Here is an 18,001-nt window from a genome sequence, read left to right as displayed (position 1 = left end):
GTGTGTTGCCTCAGCAAGAGGATGTGCTAGCCTAGCTCATGCTGCAGGGTTTTTTTTATGCTTATCAACCACTCTCATGCTGAACTTGTGGCAATTGCTTTTTCCCCAATAAACAACAACACCTCAGTCTCTCAAGAGAGAAGCCTCTTCCCCATTTTAGCATCTGGGCTTATCCAATTACGTGGACACCACGTAGGAATGTCCCTAGCCAAAATTTATTGGGAGAGTGCTTTGAGAACCTTTAAACAAATGCTTATGCTGCTCTTACACTCTTCCTTATGCAACTGCTGAGTATAATTGCAGAAAGAATACCAGGACAGATTTGATCTTCCGTCTCATTAATTTAATGTAGTTTTAGGCAAAGCGGTGAAAAGAATTATTGTTTGGAAAGCAAATGAAATGGCAAAAAAAGAAGAAACAAACTGCTCTTATCCAACTGTACAGATCTTAATGTTACATCTACCCAAACTAGTCAGTACCCATCAGCTCAAACGGATAGGTATTTATCTGAGAATCACAGGGTTCTCCTCCACAGTGATCTGCTTTGGAAACCAGCAACAAGAGCAAAGATTTTAATAATTCTCTCACAAGACATCTGAAGTTACTTAAATTTCAACTCGGGCTCAATAAACATTAACTAAGTAAAGACAATAAAGAAAGGGTATTTTCATGCCAAGATGATTTTTCTGTTGGAGTTAAAAAAAAAAAGTTCAACACAGAAATACAAATTTATTTTGATTGCGTTTTGCCAGTAGCATTCTGGCAGATGGCAGGTATTTTCTATTATTTTTTCTAAGCAGCAGTGCACCACCCGGACTATGCTGCCTGAGGAGGTGTTTTTATTACCAGCTGCTAGAGACCAAACCTGCCATAAACACCATACTCTGATAAATACCACTGTTAGCAGTGAAGAGCAAAATAAATGGCATCATTCCTCGACTGTACTAGTTAAGACCACTCTGTCCCTTTCTCCACATAGGAGCTACCCACACTACAAAACTAGGTGACCTATGCTGACTGAATAAAGGGAGTTAATCCAGTTTTCAGATAGCAGACAATTCTCAAAGTCACTGCTCTCATTGCTAGCACAGAGAACTGTGGTAGGATTTTATGAATACAACCGTGAGCCTTTGCTCTTAATGTGACAACATACATCAAACAGAGTTGAAGAAGTATTGGTCAGCTATTTTGGGAAGCCTGTCTTCCATTGATAACACATATAGCCTTTCTGGATGAAATTGCTGACAATTTATACTAGGTGGGATAACATCAAGTTAAAAAAAATTCAAAGAGGATACTGAAATATAAACAACACTGTTGTGTGACAGCAAAAAGATCAGCACCTAGAGTCCTGCAGTGAACTCCTCCAGGAGTTTCATTTGTCATTTTACACAGAAGAATCAAAAGCTAAACAAATTAGCCCACTCCAAATTCATACACAACCTGCACCAGAAAAAAAGGAAAGCATTTTGCCCGTAACTTAGTGCCAGTTACTAAATTGAATTAAATGACCACTATGCGAAGGGGGGGAAAAATAAAAATGGGCATAAGCAGACTAAATTAATATTTAGAATAATAAATTAGATGAAGAACATGGAGAAAGTGAATGAAGAAGTTTTGCACTGGGTTGAACAATTTTATTAAAATATTGTGGAAATACTTTTATAAGGCGTATAGGACAAAAGTCATTTACTCTATCCACCCATTAGAAATGTTGGTCTAAAAATGATTTATCAGCTTTCTATAAATATGGAAGACGACAATTTAAAAAAAAGTATTTTTTCTCTTTTTATGTGGCTTCTGTTATGGAATCTGATGATAAACTTTTTAGTTACAGAAATAGGTTTTCATTACGTACTATAATTAAAGAGAAAGAAAAGGTAAATTTTACATTTGCCATGTTCTTCTGTTCTGCAACAGAGAAGAGTATCTTGGTTTAGTGCATTTAGCCTGGCTATTCAAGGGATGTTGTCAGAGGCAGAACAGAGAATACAGAATTCTAACGGCTGCACTCCTTCTCTGAAAGACCATCCCCTCATTGCCCAAAACCTGTAACGCACATACTGTAGCAAGTCTGAGAGCTTTTTAATTTTGTAAGTTTAATTAAAATCTTTTCCTCCTCTCTTATTTACGTAATTATCTACTCCTGTGCATTCTACTTTGGGTGAAAATCTCACGTATCATACTCAGTGTTTAAGACTCACTTTGGAAATGGAGCCTTAAAAAACACTGCTGAAGGCGACGATGGAAAAAAAAGAAACACAGAGAAAAATAAAAGTTAATTTTACATACCTAACTGCTGTAAGACAGTTGCTTTTACTTGTGCAGGAAGGTTTTCGATCTGCAAAAGTTGTTCATAAGCTTCCTTTGCAGAGTGATACTTTCTCTGCAAAAGGAAAAAAGTAAATGGATTAATCATAAAGCTTACAACAGATCACCAATAGCAATGATTTCACAGCACTGACAGCACACAAACACATTGACAAAAAATTATAAACTTTGGGGTTTTTTTTTGCATACAGTGCATATGAAAGCTTTAATGAGTGACGTATATATAAGGTAAGAGAGTAACTTTCATAAATATAGTATTTAACATAAATTGACCACTTAAAATAATTGAGGGAAATTTGCAAATTATTAGATTTAGTCAACTCCTAATTTATGAATTATGCTTCTTACACAAAAATGAATATACTGCTTTTAAGGGGAATGCTTGAATGTGAGCCTACATCTGAAAAAACCCTACACAAATTCCTCCCAGGAAATTCGTAACAGAAATGAAGATCATGGGTAATTGGTGGCTGGTATAATTTTGCCTCTCTCCTTCCTTTGGCATATTTGAACTGCCTTTTCAACATATTTGTTGTCCTGGTAAGAGTCCCACCATATGTAGAATTAAAACATATCCATGGATTATGCCTAGAGAATGAAGATATTCCATATCTTATTATTTGTTATATAGCTTAAGTGTGCTTAAAAGCATGGAAACATAAAATTCTTCATGCCCTATATGAAGAGGTCTTGATATAGAAAACACATTTCCAGGGTAAGACTGTGGTCTTTATTGACTTCTGGAACAGTATGAGCTGTTTTGTAGATATTAAAGGTTAAGACTTCTCGATAGATGAATTTTTTTCTAATAATGTCAGCATTTATCTTTGTGTTACCCTAACAATAACTGTTTGACAGTGAATGTATTTTAAATGCTTAATTCTTCTGTTCCTCTTCTCCCACAAAAGTGTAGAAGGCATGAATGCTGAGGTCTCTTAGTAAGAGTACTTTTTTTTTTTTTTTTTAAAAATGTTCTAAAAATTCTATACATTTTTTTTTTTTAAGAAAAATATGCTTTCAGATAATCCAACATTAAGACTTCATTCTGGCAAACAGATGAAGAACGTACTAAAATAAATGGGACCACCTAAATGCAAACAATCATGACTTACATTACATTTGTTTTATGCAAAGAGTACACAATACTGACTAGTGGTGTTTTAAAAGGGACAACTGGGAGGAAAACTCTAAACAATATAAATACCTATTAGAAGTTAAAAATGTTATTAGGTTCTTGAGATCTCACAATCACAAAAGACAAGTCTGTTGGTTTTAAAACCTTATTCTAGTCAGGAAAAAAAATTAAAGCAGCAATTACATACTTTCAAATGGAACAAGGGGAAGTTGGTAGAAAAGATTTTTAATTGGTGTTCATGAAATGCAGACAACTGGTAAGAAAACAAATAATATAAATAAATAAAATATCCATGGCCAGCAAAATAAAAACAATTAGGAAAAATTTTAAATTTAGCATTGGGAACGAAATTTGTAGTTTATGACTATGAAGGATAAGCAAATGAACAGAAGTTCACTGTACAGCATGACAGCAGAGGCAGCAATCCCCATGTCAAATAGATAAATATTAGTCCCAATATATTCCCACTTTGAAAGAGATGTTTACATGTTTGGGAGAATTCAAAAAGACCTATTAAAATAGGGCATGCTTTCCAGATCTAGAGTATTTTTTACTTTTATTATTTGTTGTATTATTTACCCTTTAGAAATCTGCCTACATATATGCCTTAAAATATTACAGAAAACTGCCTTAATTTGGTATTATTTAGATATGTTAATTTCAAAGATCCAAAGTCCTTGGTACTGGCTGCATCATGAATGGTCTTAGAAATGGGAAGAGGGAGGGGAACCCAGTCCAACATCTTTCTTTAGACACCATACAAGCTACCACCCTGAATAGCTAGAGGGACTCACACTGCCACAGATGAAATAATAGAAACTAGCATTAAACACCATGAAAAACCACTGCTAACTCTTATCAGTACCGGGCTATTCTCTTGTTCAGAGGCTGGCAACCCATCATTTAAACTCCAGTACTGTGAAGGTACATAATTAAGGAATGAATTAACTTTTTCATTAAATATTAGAGAGTAGATAATTTTCAAATATATGGAGGGGGTTCAGAAAACTGTAGCACTGTGTCCTGGAAAAGAAACCAAGCAACCAGCCTGCCTCCAAAAACATCTCTTCATTGTGTCAGAGGTAATATCCAGAATGAAGTCAAGAGCCTTTGCGGTTCCAAGTTTCTCAAATTCCAGAAAAGAAGACACCCCTCCCAACCAGAACTGAGACAAACCAAGTCTAATAGCAGAATGCACTGAAACTTTTTTGCTCTGACTTGTGTTAAAATAAAGTTCCCGCTGCCTACGACTGTCAGTCAGAAAGCATAGCTTTAGCACTTGTAGCACTGGTCACACAATTATATAAGGCACCTGGTATGGTGACCCGAGACATTCAACTGTGTATTTTACTCTAGCAGATCAAAAGAACTCATGTGTTGAGGATGCTTTGTTACATAAACGTGTCAGATGTGCTCCAGTGCTCAGAATGAAATCTGGATGGTGGCCAGGTAAGAACCGCAACAGTCCATGAAGTTTCTTAACGGTGTTTTGGGATGGGGGATTTCTGTCTTGTCATATAGCTTTGCACCAAAAGCAGTCAAAAGAAAAAAATACTTTGTTTATCAAATTTGTGTTGTTTATTTACATACAAATACCTAAAGTGATTTTTCACCGTGCCATCAAAAGACAGCACTTATTTATCAAGCTCCTTTTCAACTGACTGAAAATGTAATTTATTTAGGTCTGCCATCATTTTAATTACAACAGTCTTTGTTTAGATGACACATCCCTTCCTCAGTCATATGATACCTATAAACACGATAAAAGGGCATACAATCTACATGATACGAACAGTCAGCCAAATTACAAATATACAATAGCTATTTCAGCAGCTACTTGGTTTTAACTTACTTATATTCTGAAAGCTCAGTCAGTGTTCTATAATTTTCCAAAAGATTCACCTAAAAACCTCTGTGGTAGGATTTGATACAGAATTAGTAACACAGCTTTACATGCTGTTGACCTCAGATCTCTAATGTTTCTGTCACATATGTTCAGTTAAATTTGAAAATTTCATGTCAAAAAAACGCACCTGGGCAAGTGGCTAGACTCGACTCTGTGCGTATGTATGTGTATGGATGAGTAACAATATGAATATATATAAATTGAGAAACTACACTTTTTCTATCTATATGTAACTTTTTAAATACATATATAATCTCATAAAATAATTTTACTAAAAATCATGTTTAGGGATTTTTTTGCACTGAACTTGGGAGACTAGTAAATATGTAAGTTTATTAAAATAGCTACTCCATTTTATAGCATGACAGTCCACATAAAAAAATGTTTTTAATTTAGCCAAAGCAAATAATGTTTCTTTAGCGATTCGAGACTTAAGCCTAACTTTACAAAAGCATCTATAACCTGAATTCCATAGATTGATTACATCATAGTTGGAAACTCAACCACACTTTATAAAAAGGAGCTTAAAGCTTACCTGGATTTCATATAAGTGGGCGATGTGAAACTGAACTGTAAGGGTGGGAAAATCAAAATTATTAGTTTTAATGAACCACAACAACAATTAAAGTATGTTTTTTCAAGTGAAAAAGTGCAAAACCAAGATAAATTACATTTTGAAGATACAAAAAAAATATTTGTTTACATTGATATTTTACACTTAATATAACAGAACTGACAGAGAATGAATATGTATCATAACAAAGCACTAACACTGCAAACAGATATTACAGAAAGGCAGCCCATGGATTTTATTTGTATTCTGACATGCAGAGTCCATTAACCTTTCAGTAAACTTAGCAATAAAATTTCTTTAAGCAGAGATGCACAACAAGAGAATGCGGGTAATATTTTCTGTACATAACTGAGTTAAAAATAAAGACTTATTTTTTATTTTCATTCAACTGCCAAGGGACAGACTACCTGGGTTACAGAACAGAAAACTACATTATACACTGCCAGCTTTATTACAGGATCTTAAATTTTGGTGGTGTTTTTTTTTTTTTTTTTCCTTTTTTGGAATTGTCTTTCCCCAGTTAAACTGAACTAAAAAGCGTTAATAACAGATGGTATTCTGATCATTACTGTAAAGCACCTTAAATTCCTCATACGAATTGCACAGAATGCCATAATACTACTAGCAGCTCTTGGAGGCAAGAAAATTCCTGGCTGGAGAAAGAAAATGAAAGTCGTTCAAGAGTAAAAGCAGAGGGAAAATTATCCTCATGTTCCTCAAATCATTAAAGAAAAGGTGGAGTGCCTGATCTCTAAGGCTTGAGAACTGCCAACCTAGACTAGCCATCAACTGGTAAATAGCTAAAGCTAGTTGAGATGAATGTAATCCTTATTTTAATTTGATGAGGAAAGAAAAATTCCCTTGAGACAAACTTTTGCCTGATGTTCTTGAGGACTACAAGCAAGAAAATCTCTGTGTTTGAGCCAAGCTCAATTTATTTCAATTACACAGATTTCTTTCTCCTGAAGCTACAGAATAGTGTGACACAGAGGTTTATACAGGTAATTTGGAGTTGCAGGGTTTCTCTCTGGGTCATAAGGGAGGCGAAAAGCTCCCTTTGTGCACTGCTTTGTCCTTCACTATAAAGAAGGTAGCCTAGTGCACTTCAGAAACCAGGTCATAACAAAATGCATCATCTAAAATTTTAATAAACTTTTTGTGTTCCTTGCTAAAGGGCACATAACACACCAAATTAAGTTCACCACATTGTCAAATTTCACACTGCACTGATGAAAGAAAAACCTCTGCTTTTGTTTCAGGAGTTCATTTATCTAAAAATCTCTCTTTTTTTTTTCCCCCCTTATAGCAAAACCCCTTCAGTATGAAGCTACAAAACGAAGCCATGCCTTGCAGGGGAAAGAAATTAAAGGTATGACATTAGAGACTGCCTAAATAGAAAGAAGACGTGCTTAGTACTCAAACATTTCTGCTAGGAAGATGCTCACTGTAATGCTGTTACTCACCTAGCCTTTAGAAATGCAAGGGGTAGGATTAAGGCAACCTCAAGCATTTGTGTGACAGCAGCTGACGCCCTGGGTCAGAGTGCACGGTTCTCCTTCTGAACCGCTAAGCGGTACAGGAGAACCTGACAAAGTACCTCACCTGCCTCTTCGCTCTCTTCCTTTGGGTTTGTCAGGCACCGTGCCCCAGGCCACGGGGCAATGAAACCCTTAGATGGGGCCATACCTCTACATGAATCTGGGGGCAGAGGGGACTGTGGGGCAGGGGTTAGGAAAACCTTATAAAAATTCAGAGATACAGTGAAAACTGATAAAGTTAGTGAGAAATAACATGAACTAACATGAAATATAATAAAGAATCACATATCTGGTAGAAAACAATAAAAGCCTATTGACTTAGGAAGAATTCTGCAAATAATTTTACAGAATTGTCTGTGCCTGTTCCTGGTAAGTGACATAGCTTTGGAGAAGACCTTGTAGCACAGCTGGCCCCTCGATACCAATACAGCCAGCAGTTTCACTCATGTAAATAAACCCCCTTTCATTACCCTTGCTGACAGAATATTCACAATTCCATCCAGCTGTGAATTAAAGTGATAAAAAAAATGCTTTTAAATACTTTATCCAATGCTTCTGAAGTTAGACTTAGGAGGTAACTTAAGCTCAACACCAAGAGCAGCACAAAGGTACCTTAAAAACTGAGGGAGTAATTTCCTTCACGACTGTCTGCTTTTTAATTCTTACAGGCTCCAAAACATGCAGGAATATATGCTTAGTCTTGCATACAATTCTGCTAACTATGGATAAATACCCGCAGGATGCTCTGTAACAGCCTACAGTATATACTGCGTATGACAGATCATACTACACTAAAAGATTAAGGTGTTCAAGTATGGACAAATATATCCTATATATAGTTGGCACCTAATCAAATAATCAATCAAATGATATTTTGCACTTTTTCTTACTTCAACAGCACAAGACTGATGCCGAATTTTATATCTATAAATTCAAATTGCATTAAAATGATCACTGAAAAATTACAGATTATCGAGATGCCACAAAGTTTTAAATAATTACTATTAAATGTGTGCTAAGGCACAAGCACTACGTTTATAAATAAATAAATGAACAGTCAAGTAATACGTTTCCTTGAGAACTCAAGTCTTCAGAGCAATTAATAAGCTAAGTCTCATTTTTCACTTATTCCATTTACTAAACCAATCCACAATTCCACTGGAATATCTGTCTCCACTGACAGATGGAGACAGGTTTTGTAGTCTTCCTCTCACAGTACTGATCCTGTTGATTTTGAAGGATTGGTTCATTAAAAATTGATACAGTTGTGAGCATAAGACTTAAAAAAAATCTACAACAAAATAAATGGGAATACTTATAGGTTACTTACTTTCAGCGTTAGACAAAGTGCAGGGATTGCAGTCAATCAAAGCTAACTGAAAATGCTGGAAAAAAAAAAAAAGAATGTTTTTCAAACAAAGCAATACTAGCCTTTGGCAAATTATTAAGAATAAATCAATTTTGTACTTGAAAATGAATACTGCATGTGTCTTAAAGAAAACAATTTCCAATTTCTGTTCAACTGTTTACCAGAGGAAAGTAAGTTTTTTTTTAATTGTAAACATAGCAATGCTTCTAGTAATGCAAGATGGCAACAGACATCTTCACAAAACAATTGGGATAGCATCTGGAAGAACGATTGTATCAAATGAATGGTCAAAATTGGAAGATCAAGTTTCCCTCAGAACACACGACTGGGAATGTAGTCATACTAGCTCATAGCCTCATGGAGATAAACATCGAAGCTCTCAGTTTGTCTATCTAGAAAAAAGAGAATACTCTTCCTTCAAACTGAGTGATTTGAAGTCTTTTTAAAAAATTGATCTCTTGTCAAAAAGCACTAAAAATGAATACCTTTACATCGAAACACAAGTTCATAAGGAGTTTGTAAGTTCTTACATCTTTTCCAAATATTAAGATAACTTCAGCTAAACATTAAAGCTTGTTTATTTTTAATCACTTTTCCTCAAGAGATATGAAAAATACCTTTTAAAACATCTTTACATTCAGAAGTTCTGAGCCAAGCATTTCACTCTGCTAGAAAGAAGGTCACACAAGCAGAGCAATGAAGCCTGTCTGCCAGAAAGTCTGGATGTGAGCAATCATTTCACAAGTGTCATGCTAATTCAGTGATCACTACTGACAGTTTGAAACAAAACCAAGTGTCTTAAAATGAATGGAACCAGCATAGAAACTCAAGTGCCTCTGAACTTTTCCACAAACTTTATAGAAAATTCCTACACTGTAGAATTTCAATTAACCTATTAATTCAATAGAGAATAAGGCCCAGGAATATAGGAACCTAAGAGATAGCATATCAAATACTACTGTTAATAAATACTGTTATCTACAAAATACAGTTTCAGGTGGCTTTTAATACACAAAACATTACTGGTGCTATTTTATTTTGTTAGCACAAAAATAACAAATTAGCTCCAGCTGTTCAGGATGCTAAACTAGGTGAAATCAGGAGCTTAGTAGTATAGCCAGGAAGAAAAAAAAATAATCCTTATTAATGGATGTATATGCAACTCACTTTCAGTATTGTCATACTCAGAGCTACTAGACACTACAGAACTTTCCTCATGGTCCTAATAATACCTCGTGTATAGCATGTCTATGTAACATACATCTCAAAAATTTATAAGAAGAGTTTAACAGACCTCCAAATTTCTAAATAAACATTTTTAACCAAAAAATTATTAGAAAATTAATGTATTATCCATAGCAAAGCATACAAAAGAATGCTGATGCTCTCATGAGCTCTGCGAGGCACACAGTGACACAGCTTACCTCCTCAGTGACTTCTATCAACATCCTTTGTAACATGTAACAGCTTTTAAAAAATTAAACCAACTAACAAACTTGAATGATAACACAAATTTATGATTTTTAATGAACCTTTTAGCAATATCATTCCCAGAAGAGAGCACAGAAAACAATGAATTGACATATACATTACTTGCAAAATAACTTTTTAACCTTAGAGCAAGCATTAAATAATAGCTTATAAATATTAAATATTAGTTTATTTCTCTGCCTTGCCTGTTCCTTTTCCTAGTGTTCATCAGTCAGAGAACTAAAATCTCCCTTCACTTACATTGCAATGCAGGTTGTGTGCCTCAGAGACATCCTTTAGTCGGTTACCATAGTGATTCTACTAAGCAGGCAACTTAAAAAAAAAAAAAAAAGGCTAAATAAAAATAAAATGCTCTGCTTTATACTGCATTTTGCCTGACAAAAGAAAAAAAAGGAACAGACCTATATACTTTGACCTGTACATTGAGTATACTGATCTAAATGGTACAAAATCCGTTTTGCACAGATGTGTCATCTTGCACTGTCACTAACAATTAATATGAAAAGATAAAGCAGAAAGGAACAGATTTGATCTCACCTAGCAATGCTATCACAAAAAATAAGCCGATCAAAAGAGAAACGATTGACAACTGTTCTGTAGTAGCTTTTCAGAAGGGTTATTGCAGTGAGACTCACTGAGAGAAAGCAGGCAACCATATAAGAAAATCTAACAATTTTAATATTTAAATATGCCAGTAGTATCAGTGCTGTACAGTAAAAAAAAAAAAAGGCACGAATTTTCAGCAATGCCTCCTAAAAATTTAAATTGTTACTGCTACATTACCTGACTTTTAAATTTCAAAATGCACATTATGAAAATTTTCTAAGTGTAGTAAATTTCTGCCTGCACTGTTCACTAAGCCATGAACAGTAAAGAAATGGATAAACCGAAGCCCATAACTACAGCAAAATAAACCATTTGCACTGAACAATTATCACAAAGCAATACACAGAAAACCCAGAACCTTGCAAACCAAGAACCTTTGAAATGCACATACACGAGCAAACCTACCCTCTTGCCAGATAAATAATACATAGCTCCCCGTTAAGTATTCAAAATCAGACCAAAAAAAGCATGCATGCATTCTAACGGATAAAACTCATCAGCCAAAAGCAGATCCACTAATCACAATTACCAGAACCAAAAATTTAAAAAAATAGTAATAATTTCCAACTTCCATTTCTGCAACAAACAGAAGCGGCTAGCAAACATCTGCACCTCTCTCAAATATTGCAGTACTGAAGCTGGCTACTGCTGTGTGAAATAGTTGTTATGCAGGAGAGGCCGCTGCAGTTCAGAGACGACATACAATACCTCAAGGCAGACAGCAGTCTATAGAAATTCAAATCCCGAGTAAGAGGATTTACCTAGAAGGCAGCGTTCTGAATGTTAAAAAGTAACCGGCTCTCTTCAAGAGCTGCAGCTCAAGTCATAATATAGCTTGATTTGTAGCCATCTGTAATTGCACAATTATCTACAGCCTATTCTGCCTCCTCTGGAGTCCTTGACTTGCCTCTGATTGTGGAAACAATTTGGAAGGTAACCTTTGCAAGGATCAGAAGTACAGTGGATTGCATATAAACAGAACTGATGAAAGCATTAGGTCTGGTAGTAAAATAACAGTAATCTGACACTGATTTAGGTAACTTGATTTTTTTTCACTGCTAGAATTAAACACCAATTCTCCTAACAAATTAGTCTTTTACAATTTAAGAGGCAACTATCCAGGTTTTTGTTGTTTCTTTAATCAATAAATGACCAACACAAAAAGAGCTGTTTTCTTCTTAGTGCAAGATTTTCAGTACTGTCTCTGTTTACATCCAAGCCTGAGACCTCAAAATAGTGATTCTACTCCCTCCTCCTCTCGAGGGTGACATTAGCAAGTTTAATACCTCTCGGTTCTGCATTTATTTAGCAAGCAAGGCAAGCCATCGTTTGAAACCTGACAATTCTCAGAGACTTACCATGAAGGAAAGCTCCATCATGACTCAGTAAAATTCTGTCAGGAGATGGCTTGTTCTGCCTGCGTGACCTAGGTGTGATGCCTACGTTCCTCAGAGCAGCCTTTGTTCAGACAAGTAGGACACGGAGTGCCTTGCGTAATCAGCCGTGGCAGAGCGCCAAGCCTCCATTTGCCAGGCGTGTTTGGGGCCAGGGGAGCGGGTCAGGAGAGGACGAGGACGTGCTGCACGTGCCGCTACGTCAGCTCATTGCTCCGCTCTCCGGCGCCTTCTGAATTCAGAACAAATTCATCTCGTAGGACGAAGGTTTGTGTAGTGTAAACACTCACATTACTTTTGTCCAACATTCTAAAAAAAGCCCTCGAGACTGAGGAAAACTGTTACACGGACAGCGCAGAAGGAAGCTGCTCGAGGGCAGGAGAAACAAAGGTCACATATACACATAAACCCAGTAACAGCAGTGCGTTCAGAAGGATCTCGTTTTGACTAGCTGTGTCTGAGAAATTCTTTTTGAACAGGAAGACCAACATCTTATACAGTACACCAGAGTGTCTTTCCACAAAGCTGTCTTACGTAATACTCACATCACATAGATACTCACTGTATCTATGTAATACTCACGTTGCCTGCATGTTTTATCATTTTTTGTGCAGCATCAAAATTTAGCTATCCCCGCGGTACGGCCCGAAGGACAGCCAGCAGTGACAAAACGCCATAGGGAAACGGGACGCCTGGCAGCTCGCCCCTGCTGCTGCCTCACCGGCGTCACCCCCGGGCCGAACTGCCCTGAGCCGGGGTCGTTTCAGGACCTGCAGCTCTCTGCCCCAGCCCACGCAGCCACCCAGGCCGAACCCAAAGCACAGCGGGATCCTTGCCGGCTGTCTGCGGCGACCTAGCCAGTAAGCGCAGCTGGCTATTACGGCGTGCTCCCAATGCCAACCCTTCAGTCACAGCTAATAAACCCAGACCAAGATCCACCTCCCATGAGGAGAAGGTCCACAAACGACCTAAGCGTACCGGCACCAATACGCATTAGCTTGAATGCTCAACTTCAGAGTCAACTATTTCTCTTCTCGTGGTTTGTTCTTTCCCCCCGCCCAAATGACGGAAGATGCCACACAGCATGTTAATTCAATTTTAGCATTTACTCCTCTTCGTAATCATGACATTTCTAAAATACACTTATAGTTTTCTTTTATAGGAAAACTCCAAAATTACTCAAAAACCCATGCAAAACTAAGACAGAACAAAAGAAAACACTCTGTAGGCCCGACCCTGTGGTATCGTGATCCACTGCCAAAACCAGCGGCACTAATAACTCCCTTGCCGTTCGATTACGGTGCCATGCTGCATTAAAAAACTTTCATGTTTTTACTTCTTGTCTATGTCCCTCCATCATACGCATATGCAAACTACAAATACTTCGACAGCAATTTCATTCCCAGATGCTGTTTTCCATCCACTTACATTTTTATTAAAATAATCTTTTGACTCATTTCATCTTGCTTTCCACAAAATGATTTTTAGGTGAAGTGCTTGGATTTTTAGGTGAAATCTTGGATATCCACCTTGCAATAGTTAAAGCCCTTTGTTTTGTTTTTTACCTAAAAATGTCGCTGATTAGTTTCTGGTAGAATTTCAGACACAAAACTAGACAGAAGAAATTAAAACTTCTTATAACTGTATGTATTTTGACTAGGTAATTTTTCTTTAATAATTAAAAACAAATACATAACGTTTCAATTTAACATGTCTAACCTAAAAAATTACAAATCTAAGCACATATGAAAGATAACTAAATTGTGAAACAGCACTTGACGGCTTGAAAACACAAATTTTCACTTTCATAAATACATTTTTATTTATTAGTGAGAAGAACAAAAAAACGAGCAATGTCTGTAACAGCTACATGTTGGCACACAATAGCTGCAGTAGCTAAAAATATCTTTCATAAAGATATACTCTAGACAAGAGAATTATTTGAGTAAGTGGTGGAAAAGTGCCTGACTGACTACAAATAAGTACTTTGAGCTGTTCATCTGTATATCAGTATTTAATTTTTCACATTTCATGCATATTCATGTAATTCATGCATATTTTCCCAATAAATTCTAATTCTTTTGCAGCCTTTTTCTTATCCTAATATAAGCAGTATGTTTTAACATTACTAACAAATGAGAATCTTGAGGAAAATAATTAAAAAACTAAAATTATATTTAAATTGATGATTTACGGGCAAGATCAAAGCATAGGCCTGAAGCAAACTACTAGGATACCTGTTTTGTGTGTAAATAACAAGGAAAAAATTTCTAAAAGTGAAAAGCAGAATCAGTATTTCTACTAAGAGGCAGACAATTGAAAACATGAGTAATTTAGTTCTCATTCTTATAAAGGGTTTTGTTGCTGGGTACAGGATGCATCTGCAATACTTAAAAACCAAACAAAATTCCCAAAGCACAACATAGCTTGGTTTGCCATAAAATAACCTGCTTGTGTCCAGAGTCCCTACTGACCACTCATTACAAAAAAAACCAAAAACAAACCCAACAAAAAACCACACCACCAAAATCAAACCAAAGCAAAAACAGCCCCTCACAAAACCAAACCCACAGAAAATCCCCCACCCACCAACCATTCCCTCAATGTTATCATTCTAATAAATATGAAAAACTAAGTTTGTTTTTTTTTTTTTTCTTCCCTTAAGTAGTCTGTCAGCAAACTATGGAAGAGAACTGAATTTTACATTCAAAGGGCTTTCAGGATCATAGCCCTAACTCGCCACCGAAAGCACACTATGATACTTCAGCGCCGCCAAGCAAAACAAGCACCAGATGGAAGACTGGTTTCCCATAGCTGCCGTTTCCAATGTAACCCAACTATTAAAATAAGTAATACCAAAGCTGTATTTTTTCTTTTTTTTCCTCAGCTTCTCTTTTATGCATGTCAATGGTCCCAAACAACACACCCAGCTCCCCCTTCATGCTCTACCTAGCTCTCCGTTCAGGTTCTGTCTGGACAAGAGGCATCTGGACTGCCTGATGCACAGCAACTCCTGTGTGGATGGGACAGTTCTCTTCATGGGAATTATTCATGTCCCAACACACCAGACCCACGAGCGGTCATTTGGTGCCCCTGTTGCAGATCAAGCCAACCCCATCGCCTGGTCCTCAGCTTGCAGAGCTCAAATGGCTCTGGGGCAGTATGTCACACAGGAGTGTTCTACCAACTTCTCTTCGAAATCTCTTTCATTCTGACATATTTGCTAGAAATTGGTTAAGATTCAAAAGTACTTAAGGGAAGAACTGAGACACATGCGCAAGACATGATGATTACATACATGTATGAAAAAAGGAAGCTAAAAAATATATTCAATAAATAGGAAAATGACTAGGATAGCAAGTGAGATGCCAGAAAGAATGTGGCACATACTCAGAAGCTTGAACATTTTTTCCAACTGCATTACCAAATCAATAGAAAGATGTATTATATTCCTAGATATCATGCTTTATTCCCCTTTCATACTATCACGGTGCCACCACAGCTAACACAATCGAACACAGTATTCCCAATGTGTGTTTGTAGGAAATGGCAAATAGGAAGGGGACAGCAGGACACGTAGTAAAGTGTGAAAAAGTTGGGACTGTGAGGTAAACCTTAATGGTATGTTGCTGCTGTAGTCATCAATAATATCTCCCCACCCTCGCCCCCAAGTCATTGCCAGTTGATTTTGGAATTAATTGTACTTTTCTGAAGAATGGGGCAAATTCAGCTTTCATGTATCACCTCTGAAGGTAATACTGCCCCAACTGTCAGGTTACACAAGGACTGTTCTCTTTTCAATCAGAAGGGCCACTTTTTTTTCTTTTTTTTCCTTAATGTAAGCCTGAAGGCCAAGTAATTTTTCAACAGCACTGGTGTTCTTGCCAGAGTTTATGGCAACGGGATAACGGAGCAGTCAAGAGTTGTCATAGTAATTTGCAAGTCTTAACTGCAGCAATGTTAAAAACATGCAAAAGCAGTAATTGATTTTGAAAAAACACTGAGAGTTGATTTTACGCTTGTTAAAGAGCACTCTAGTAATTATCTTGATCATCAACATCTTAAAATAGTAAAAATTAATTTTGTGCTTAAATTGCTTACATAAAATACAGATGATTTATGTTAATGGTCTAAAATTGTGAAAAACGTGGAATATATGACCTTCAGGCTCCCATCTTCCCCCTTTGCCTGAAGATTCTTACTGACAATGACTCATCTGATGGCAATGGTTTATTCTTAGCAATTACAGACTTAACATGAATGTTTAAATACCATCAAAAATATTATGATATTTCAAAGTACATTAATGCAACGTTGGTACAATCTGTGAAATCCAGAACAGTCACAAGCGAATACCAGATGAAAAGCTACTTCCACTTCCCGCCTCAGTGTCAAATAGGAAGCTCAAACTGGGCTATGAATTACCTTATACAGAGCCCTGAGGACAGGGTCTGTGCTCAAGGCTGGTCACTAGCAGGCTGGATCCTAAACCCCATAACCACCCTCTAAAATCCTGGATCCTTTTAAAAAGGCCCACAAACCCAAAAAAGGCACAACAAGACAACTGTGTCTTTTCATTAATTTGGGTTACTTATCTTTCTTCTGTGAAGAGACGAGATGCTCAGTCTCGGAGAACGAGACGGACATTCTGTGAAAACATCCCTTTGCACTCTTTCATCAGATCTCTTCTTCATTTTATTCTCCCTATGCTTGTGCATAACCACTGCACCAGCATTTCATGTTGTTCTCTTCACTAAGGAAGTATTTTCTGACTTGCCTCTGATATTGTTGACACTCACAGAGTTCTGGCTTAAGGGTTTTTTTAAACCTCAACTCAGGGATCAGTCAGATTAGCTTTTAAAGAAGCTACTGCCTGGCTTGTTCCACTTAGTCTACTCCTCAATCGATATAATCTGATGTATAGACTGATATGTTTCGATCAGTAATATTTTGTTTTCAAAGTAGATCAGTCTCAGGACTCTACATTAAATCCACAGCTGAGCTGAAGTGAAAACAGCTGAAACTGTTCGAGACTGAGTGGATCGCCCCACTGGGTCTTTTCTTTCTTCCTCCTCATTGTTAGTCTCCGCTAAGGATTGCAACCTCCACAGCAAAGGAAGCAAACCAGAAACTCCACCATAGGTGCTTCAGTTGATAATTCCAGTGTAGAGTTTTGTGTCATGTTTTGCACCAGAAGGGGATAAGACAGCTCTACCCCCTCCCTCCCGTTCATGCGCTCCTGCCATCTACCTTGCATTGGATCTAGCAACTGGGCAATCTCAAGTTGACGTGGTTCAGACTTCTGATCCACCTCAGTCTCCAAAAGGGGGGGGGGGGGGGGGGGGGGGGAGAGAATCACTCGATTCAATGCAGCAGAGGGTGCCGAACAATGCAATCAGGATTGCAAGGTGGAAAATGAGACTACCATTTAGCAACAACCTGCAGTTATATTGATTTAAGGACTATGTGAAACTATCCTTAATGCAACACCGCCCCCCGCCCCATCATGTTTATTTCATCATCCTTTTGAAGATCTTCACTCTGCTCCAGGGTAGCAGAGTGAAGATTTTGTTGCTGCCATTTGTTTTCTTAAGTGACTTAATCACATTGCACATAAAACCAACAAAATTGTGATAATTTTGCATTACAGAAGATTA

The 18,001-nt window shown here is 37.0% G+C and overlaps 1 protein-coding gene across 15 annotated transcripts in view; it reads right to left on the bottom strand.

Moving 5' to 3' along the window:
* KDM6A (lysine demethylase 6A) overlaps positions 1 to 18,001 on the bottom strand; it is a 159,968-nt gene that overhangs the window by 54,889 nt on the left and 87,078 nt on the right. For 8 of the 15 annotated variants that reach the window (XR_014230310.1, XM_082331346.1, XM_082331347.1 and 5 more), the window contains exons 7-10: positions 8,815 to 8,869; positions 5,908 to 5,942; positions 3,654 to 3,719; positions 2,293 to 2,386 (exon numbers count right to left, since the gene is read on the bottom strand). Coding sequence is in view for 14 of the 15 variants with exons in the window: in XM_082331346.1 (XP_082187472.1) it covers positions 2,293 to 2,386; positions 3,654 to 3,719; positions 5,908 to 5,942; positions 8,815 to 8,869 (250 nt within the window). In the remaining variant the exon portion in view is untranslated. Of the gene's footprint in view, positions 1 to 2,292; positions 2,387 to 3,653; positions 3,720 to 5,907; positions 5,943 to 8,814; positions 8,870 to 12,308; positions 12,427 to 18,001 lie in introns of those variants that run through there. The other 7 variants (XM_082331353.1, XM_082331349.1, XM_082331358.1 and 4 more) reach the window with 2 other exon arrangements.

This window comes from Platalea leucorodia (genome assembly GCF_965183815.1).
Source record: "Platalea leucorodia genome assembly, chromosome: 2".
Taxonomy (NCBI): domain Eukaryota; kingdom Metazoa; phylum Chordata; class Aves; order Pelecaniformes; family Threskiornithidae; genus Platalea; species Platalea leucorodia.
Note: the sequence above shows the minus strand (reverse complement) of the source record. Positions and strands in the feature narration are given on the sequence as shown.